Below are 9,184 nucleotides of genomic sequence, written 5' to 3' on the forward strand. Positions count from 1 at the left end.
CCTCCTCCCGGGCTTGTTTCTCTCTTTCCAGGGCCTCTTGGAGGGCGACTACTTCGGCTGCCTTTTCTTTGAGGCGAGCGACCTCGGTCCGGCAAAGCTCCTCCACCTGGACGGCGTCCCTCCTCGTCCGATTCATCGCCTCGATATTGGCAAGGAGCTGGTGCCCAATCTGCAAGGGCGACAAGGGGATCAGAACAAGGGTCGAATAGCCGGTTAAATGAAGATTTGTTTACCTCGAGGAAGGATCCTAGGGAGTCCCAAACCCGCTGCTCAGGATCGGCGTGGTCGATCCTCTCGACGACTTTGGGCAGGATGCAGCCGTCGATCAACCGTCTGATCAAGTCCCTGTCATTGAAGGGATTCTCCGGCTCTTCTTCGAAACTGAGGGACTCGTTAGCGGTGGCTCGACGGCTACTCACCCTGCGGGCCACCGACTTCCTCCTCTTCCCCCTCTCGACTACGGGCGCCTCCATGGAGCGGACCTCTGAAATGGGAGCCCCAGTCGGTGGACTCCTCGAAGAAGCCCGGGGGCCGTAGGTTCGGCGTCCGAGGGAATGTCGATCGCTGGAGCCGCCTGGACGGGCGCGGCCAAGCTCGACTCCTCCACCCTGGCCCTATTTGCCGATCCGGAGGCTGCGGCACCCTTTCTTTTGTGGGCCTTGAGGTCCTGGCAAGCATCCGTACTGCTTCGGCGTCCATTCCTTAAAAAAAAAAAGAAAAAAAAAAGAGAAAGGAGAGAGAGATCAGAAATCAATAATGGAACGAAAAAGGAGTGGCATAAAAAAAAAGAGAAAAGGAAGAGAAAGAAAAAAAAAAGAGAAAGAAGAAGGACAGAAGAAAAGAAGAGAAAGGAAAAGATGAAGTACTCGCAGGATCCTGGGGGCTCAGGCCGATGTTGAACAAAAATTGCTCTCTCAGAAGGTTGGAAAGGGAAGGAGCGGAATAGGCGAGAAGCTTCCGGGCAGCCTGGAGGTCGTCCTCCCCCAGGCTGGGGGTCTGGCGGACAGAATCCCTCAGAGAGCCCCAAGGGGGCAGGCCCAGCCTCAGGGTCGGGCAGTGGACGAAGAGGTATTTCCCCTTCCAGTTGTGGATTGAAGAGGGGGCACCTTTTAGCAACCCCTTCTTGCCGAACTGAGGGAAGAAATACCATCAGTCCTTCGTCGAAGGATGACGCTTGAAAGTATAGAAGTGCCTAAACAGGGAGAGGGATGGTCGGACCTCGACTACGTGGCAAAGGGAGAGAAACCCTATCAAAAACCTAAAAGAATTCGGAGCAACAGAAGCCAAAGAGATGTCTAAGAAGCGAAAGAGGACGACAACAAAAGATGGAAGCGGAAGTCAGAGTCCGACATGGAACGCCTCCTGATACAGGCAAAAATGATCGGGTGGGGGAGTGCTAGCCCGGTCGGAGGGGCCAGGCAGCTTCAGGTCGTACTCCGGAGGAACTCCATACTGAACCCTTATCAGAAGGAGTTCATCCGGAGTCAGGGAGCATGGGATGGCACCCGATGCAAAAATCGGGCGAAGCCTAGCCCCAGATGCGGGTTCATCTACAGAGCGAGGGACCTGGGGGGTTGAGGCGGAAGAACTCCCGGAACCGCTGGGAGCGGAAGAGCCGAAAGATATTTCGAATAACTTCGAATGACAACTCTAAAGATCCTGAAGAAGGCGGACAGGACAAAGGACGAGAGGTCACAAGAGACTAACTCAAAGGAATACAACAAAAAAAAAATGGCAAAGAAAAGGCCCCTAAGTGGCGGGAAGAAAGACGAAGGTTCTGGGACTAACCTAGATCGCTCTGAGGGATGCAGAGGGGCGAGGACAGGGACGACTCAAAGGGCGCCTATGGCCCGAGAAGACGTCGAGAGAAACAGGGCTCTCGAAGAAAGGGCAGATACTGATAGAACTCTGAAGCGGAATAGGACCCCTAAAGGTGGAAGGACGGGTTTAAATAGACCCTGGGATCTGGCGTCATAATGATCGTGAATCCCCCCAGGCCGGCCCGCGCTCGACACGTGTCCCACTCGGCACGACAGGCGGCTAAAAGCGGCTGACGGTTGGCAGGGCCATTATTGCGCCGTACCTGAGCTAGTATACCAGCAGAATTTCGAAGGGTCCCTTCGTATCGCCCCGATTCGAAAAGACTCCAGCACGCACACATTTAATGCCAAAATATCTGGAGGCGGTCGTGCGCAGGATTCGAGGGGACAACTTCGGCTATGCCAATCTCTCTATACTTTCTTTATTCGAAATTCAAACTCGAAGTAGGGGGACTGGTGTCGGGTATAAAATACCCTCAGTCGAAGTTCTCAGCGGGAAGACCCCGCCCGGACTCCTACGGGAGCCGGGCTCCGTCCACGGCTTCAACCGCAAGAAAGACTCCGCCCGGACTCCTACGGGAGCCGGGCTCCGTCATCAACTCCAACCGCGAGAAGACTCCGCCCGGACTCCTACGGGAGTCGGGTTCCGTCACTGACTCCAACGGCAGAAAGACTCCGTCCGGACTCCTACGGGAGCCGGGCTCCGTCACTGACTTTAATTGCAGGAAGACTCCGTCCGGACTCCTACGGGAGCCAGGCTCCGTCATCAACTCTAACTGCGGGAAGACTCCGCCTGGACTCCTACGGGAGCCGGGCTCCGTCACTGACTCCAACGGCAGAAAGACTCCGCCTGGACTCCTACGGGAGCCGGGCTCCGTCCACGGCTTCAACCGCAAGAAAGACTCCGCCCGGACTCCTACGGGAGCCAGGCTCCATCACCAACTCCAACTGCGGACTCCTACGGGAGCCGGGCTCCAGCATGCGCGCATTAAATGCCGACATATTCGAGGACGGTTGCGCGCGGACGTCAGGGGGAGAACTTCGGCTGCGACAACCTCTCTGTACTTCCTTCATTCGAAATTCAAACTCGAAAGTAGGGGGACTGGTGTTGGGTATGAAATATCCTCGGCCGAAGTTCTTGGTGGGATCGACCCTCGCAAGTCTCTTCCGACTTTCGACTACTGTTGGTGAACTCCCATCGCTCCGTCCGGACTCCTACGGGAGCCGGGCTCCGTCCACAACTTCTACTGCAAGGAAGACTCCGCTCGGACTCCTACGGGAGTTGGGCTCCGTCCACAACTTCTACTACAAGGAAGACTCCGCCCAGACTCCTACGGGAGCCGGGCTCCATCCACAACTTCTACTGTAAGGAAGACTCCGTCCGGACTCCTACGGGAGCCGGGCTCCGTCCACGACTTCTACTGCAAGGAAGACTCCGCCCGGACTCCTACGGGAGCCGGACTCCGCGCCAGACTTCTACTGCAAGGAAGACTCCGCCCGGACTCCTACGGGAGCCGGGCTCCGTCCACAACTTCTACTGCAAGGAAGACTCCGTCCGGACTCCTACGGGAGCCGGACTTCGCACCAGACTTCTACTACGAGGAAGACTCCGCCCGGACTCCTACGGGAGCGGGCTCCGTCCACAACTTCTACTGCAAGGAAGACTCCGCCCGAACTCCTACGGGAGCCGGGCTCCATCATCAACTTCAGCTGATGGTAAGCTCCGTCCGGACTCCTACGGGAGCCGAACTTGCGCCAGACTTCTACTGCAAGGAAGACTCCGTCCGGACTCCTACGGGAGCTGGGCTCCGTCCACAACTTCTACTGCAAGGAAGACTCCGCCCGGACTCCTACGGGAGCCGGGCTCCGTCCACGACTTCTACTGCAAGGAAGACTCTGCCCGGACTCCTACGGGAGCCGGGCTCCGTCCACAACTTCTACTGCAAGGAAGACTCCGCCCGGACTCCTAAGGGAGTCGGACTCCATCACCAACTTCAACTGCTGGTAAGCTCCGTCCGGACTCCTACGGGAGCCGGACTTTGCGCCAGACTTCTACTGTAAGGAAGACTCCGTCCGGACTCCTACGGGAGCCGGGCTCCGTCCACAACTTCTACTACAAGGAAGACTCCGCCCGGACTCCTACGGGAGTCGGACTTCGCACCAGACTTCTACTGCAAGGAAGACTCCACCCGGACTCCTACGGGAGCCGAGCTCCGTCCATAACTTCTACTGCAAGGAAGACTCCACCCGGACTCCTACGGGAGCCGGGCTCCATCCACAACTTCTACTGTGAGGAAGACTCCGCCCGGACTCTTACGGGAGCCGGGCTCCGTCTTCTATTCCGACTGCGGAAAAACCTCACCCAAACTCCTACGGGTACCAGACCTCGCTACCGACTCCAACCGAACTTCGACCGACAAGTCTGGACCCCCTGGCAGGCCACAGTAACGGACAACACTGCTCCACTCCCTGCGGTGGATCCTGCGCAGCTCCATTACTCCCTGACAGGCCGTATTAACGGCCACGATTCTGCTCCACTCCCTGCGGTGGATTCTGTGCGATTCCACCACTTTCGATGAGTCACGACAGCGGACGCTGCTCCACTTCCGTAACTGATTCCACGTGGTGAGCCACGGCGATAGCCACGATCCCGCTCCACTACTCTTCGCAACAAACTTTTTCTGACTATGGGCGGCCCACTGCCAGATGGTTACAGGCATCACCATCAGTTTGTTGCCCCCTCCGCCTATAAAAGGGAGAACCCCAGATACGTTATTTTATAAGCTCTCGTTTTTACCTAAAACTCTACTAAAATTTTCGTTCGAGCACTCCATTCTTGTTGAGGCAGAGAACTGACTTGAGCGTCGGAGGATCTTGCCGGAGCAACCCCACCTCTGTTTAGACTTTTTTTGCAGGTCCCGGCGGCGACCCTCGACTCCAGCTTCTCCGGCGCAGGCGAATTTTTGCACCAACAATATGTATGTATATATATATGTATATATATACATACATACATACATATATATATATATATATATGTATATATATATATATGTATATATATGTATATATATATATGTATATATATGTATATATATATATATATGTATATATATGTATATATGTATATATATGTATACACACACACCACACACACATATATATATATATATATATGTATGTATGTATGTATGTATGCATGTATGTATGTATATATATATGTGTATATATATATGTATATATATATATATATATATATATATATATATATATGTATGTATGTATGTATGTATATATATATGTGTATATATATACATATATATATACACATATATATATACATACATACATACATACATACATACATATATATATAAAAAAAAAAAAAAATATATATATATATATATATATATTAAAATAAAGATATGTGTATTGATGGAGTCTCTGTCTGCCATGTGTCAAAAATAAGAAAACTCCACCTGCCATGTTTCATAAAGCTACGGTTTGGGTTGCAGAGTCGCTGGTCGCCGCTGTTGGTGGTGTGATGGCTATGTCGGAAACCTCATCTATGGTTCTGATGGCTTCATCTTTGCCGCCACCATGATGGAGTACTTGATCGAGTGGAAAGATTGTCGTGCTGGCTTCTAGATCCTTTTGCCACCATTGCTGTCGACATAGTAGTGGAGTATAAGACCCGCTGGTGGACTACCGCCTGGAAGGCCTACGCCGCCGTCCTATCCACCCTCCTTGCCGATGAGTCCATCGAACGTAACGTCGGCATGGAGGACGAAGATGGCCAGATGGCCCTACACTTCGCGACTAAGCTGGGTTTGCAGGAGTGCATCTAAATGCTGGCAGTGGCCAGAGCGGACTTGGGCAGGTAGGGAGGGCCAGTAGGGGGCTGAAGCCGCTGCACGTGGAGCAGGCTATAGGCAGGCAGCGATGATGCGGGTGCTGTTGGAGGCTGCAGCGGATGCAATGGTAGTGGTCGGGCTGGAGAGAACGGTGCTGGAGCTGACGAATGAGGTGCTGGCGGCGACATCGATGGTGACATTGAGGAGGCGGGCAGGGTTGACAGTGATAGTGGAGCGGGAGGGGGCAGTATATGAGTGGTCAGAGGTGGAAAGGGTGGTGGAGGAGGAGAGGGGGAAGGGAAAGAGCAGGGAGTACTTGCTGGAGTGGAAGGACGAGGGAGGGAGTGGGTGAGGAAGAAATAAATAAGTTTTTTAATTATTTTAACGTTCTGGGAGTCATAGCTCCAAATTTGCAAATAAAATAAATTTGGATAAGAAAAATATTTTTCATTGTATTATAACATCAAATGCAAGATTAGCTCATCTTATTTGTAGATCTATATATATTTTAACATAATTTTTTGATAAATTTTAAGAATTTATGTGCAAATATATAAAATATCTTGATTTATAATATACGGATGAAACAATATTAAAAATTTTAAAAAATAAAATGGATTGTAATATGTAAAATTGAAAATTTTATCAAAGTTCGAGCACAAAATATATAAAAATCTTTATTATAGAATACAAATCCACGAACAACATAAATGTATATCATAAAAAAATATTAATAAATATAAAAAAATAAAGTACTTGCAATAATTTTTTTTAATATAAATATGACATACAAAATTGTTCCACTTTAATTTTTCTAAGAACAAAAAATATACCATTCTTGTTATGCAAGACTTAGCAGATATTTTTAAAATATATATAAAATAAATATAAAAAATTGATAAATAAATTTAAATATTATTTAAAAAATTATATTTCATGCATCACCCGTGTTTATAAACTAGTATGATGAACATTGCAACCAACGTAAAGCTCCCTGTGAAGAGAAGCATCAAATGGAGCCACTACGCAGAAGTCATGGGTATCATGATGGAATCATACAATGATGTACAAAGTAGCAAATTCTAAAATCCATTAGCATCAACAGCCCACATTAAGAATTTCTCTGAGTGGACTTCACTGTGAGCAAGAAAATTACCACAGACATGCAGATAAGCATAAGATCTGATTCATTGCAAGGAAATCAATGGAAAGGGACAGGAGGGAAAAACAGTGATTTCCTTTTTCCTAAAAAGGAACTCTTCTCGCAGAAATTTTAAAATAAAATTCCCATATTTGTCAATATTTCTTCGAAACAAACACATGGCAGTGTAAATTCCAAGGAAAATATGTCCTTCAGACAGTTTTCTTTGCAACCAAACAGAAATAAAGAAATTTTCTGCAACTTGGTTCTGGTTGGCGTTCATGTGTTGTGAATTGATGCCTCTATTATCAAATAGTAACCAATTAGATCATCTTCTTTGCTGTGTAAAGAATTTGTGCAAGCATACCAGCCCAAGAGCAATGGACACCATCAGAACTCCATGGTTAAGTTTGATTAGACAATCTTGCACATTAAAAAGCGAAAATGGAAACACTTCATAAGTGATTCAATCGTTGTTGCTTGTTGGTCTTTGTGATTTCCAGTATTTGACACCGAAAGCATCAAGGCTTTGGTTCCCCTTAATTGTAGTCTAACAGCTTACAGCCTGAAGAAAAGTGTGCCGTGTCTGCTGCAATTATCCTCATCCTATGACAGTAGTAAATCTTGTTATAGTATATCTGTTTGATATTGTAAAAAGATGGGAATTGAGTTATAAATTGTAGAGAGAATTGGATCGGATTGGATCATGAGTTGGATCACATATAGTATGTATTTTTATTTTATAGAAATTTAAAATATAAAAGAAATATGAAAGATGAAATACTAGTCCACTGCAAAGTGGATGAATGTACAGAATAAAATGCACGCATGGAACAAGTCTAGTTTTGTGACCACATAGTATTTCTAATGAAATAAGCATCCTGCTTGGCAATTCTAGCTACTTATATACTATCTATTAATGCAATTATCCTTCAATGTAGACTATTTCAAGATAAACAAAGACAAGACTTTAACATATGGTTGTAAAAATACAAAAGCTTATATCATTTTTTAACTCGAATTGCAGCAGTAGACTTGCTAATTGTATCATTTGAGATTTATTAGTGGTAAGTAATTTACGAACCGCATGGTCAAAGAAATCATGAAAAATTGACCTATACATAATTTAGTATGCAACTGATATAATCAAATTGGATCCTGTGTTTCAAAGTAATGTATAGTCTACCATGTGGATCTGAATCTTGTGATCTCAAATCGATCCAGATTGAAGGATGGGATCTTGATCGTTTACGGCCATTTTGATCCAGATCGCAGGATCTGGATGGTAAATTGTAGTATTTTAACAATAAATGTATCTGCTTAAGGGCTCTATACAATGCCATTTCCTTCTTTTTCATGGGAAAATTTTTGATTCGCCAATTCATTAGCCAGAGTTATCAAACAATGAAGTACTATTTGGTTAAATGACAGGGACCTTTCTCTTTGCTCATGAATTCCAATCTGGCTTACATTTCTGAAAATATTCTGATCTCATGGAAATGTGGTCCAGTGCTCTCTCACATGGTTTAGTGAGCATCTGGAGATCTATCTCTAGCTTGTGATGGCATATAAAGAATTGAGCTGCGGCTTCGCCCTTCTCAAGGTCCACCATCAAGAAGCTTCGAGCTACATGACTTCCACTGCATCAAGAACTGGATGAATCGAAATGATTAGCTGGTGCTTACGAGAAAATAATGAAAGGATTATCGGATTCTTAATGAATAAATGAAAAGTAATCAGGGGGTGGCAGAGTTGTATTTGACTAGATTTTGCAACATCCAATTTCGATCCTCACCTTGCTCATCAAATCTAACACACATTTTTGGGAAAAAAATGATGGAGAACTGGTTGGCAATACTTAAAAACGGTCGACGACTTTTAAATGCTGCAGCCTCCATGTGCATGGCTTGCAGTCCCAGCTGCACATTAAGCCAAGGCTCATGTGCCTTTCCTTGGAGAAAGATTTGGACTAAGAGCTGCAAACTAGTTTATGGATTCCACCATGTGCTCCTTTTACTTGGTCCCATTTCCTAGTCTAAGGATTCCATATCACTCCACCATGGATCAATTAAATCTATCCCTTGTTCCCTGATGATCATGTAGGGTTCACCACAAGTTGGCGTTTTTAAAATACATACTGCAGACCACATATTCTTGGATCTGATGACTTAGATCAACGCATTAGTCTGAACATAATGGAAAAACTAGTGCCCAACTCCTCATTAAAGCAAGTTGGAAGAGTTATGTTGTGGTGTAGGTTGGGATTGGAGTCAAGGCCAAGCTTGCTGGCACCCAATGCTCGCCGATGATGTCAATTAAGCAATTGCTTCTACTGAGAGATCCATGTGGTTAACGTCAATCATAATGCA

The 9,184-nt window shown here is 46.6% G+C and overlaps 1 protein-coding gene across 1 annotated transcript in view; it reads left to right on the forward strand.

The window, feature by feature from the left end:
- Positions 1–6,026, forward strand: part of LOC140851518 (probable signal recognition particle 43 kDa protein, chloroplastic) — a 7,023-nt gene extending 997 nt beyond the window's left edge. The window contains exons 2-3 of the mRNA XM_073243043.1: positions 5,469–5,648; positions 5,746–6,026. Of these exons, the coding sequence (XP_073099144.1) occupies positions 5,469–5,648; positions 5,746–6,026 (461 nt within the window). The remainder of the gene's footprint in view (positions 1–5,468; positions 5,649–5,745) is intronic.
- The last annotated feature ends 3,158 nt before the right edge of the window (positions 6,027–9,184 follow it).

This window comes from Elaeis guineensis, chromosome 9 (assembly GCF_000442705.2).
Source record: "Elaeis guineensis isolate ETL-2024a chromosome 9, EG11, whole genome shotgun sequence".
NCBI classification, from domain to species: domain Eukaryota; kingdom Viridiplantae; phylum Streptophyta; class Magnoliopsida; order Arecales; family Arecaceae; genus Elaeis; species Elaeis guineensis.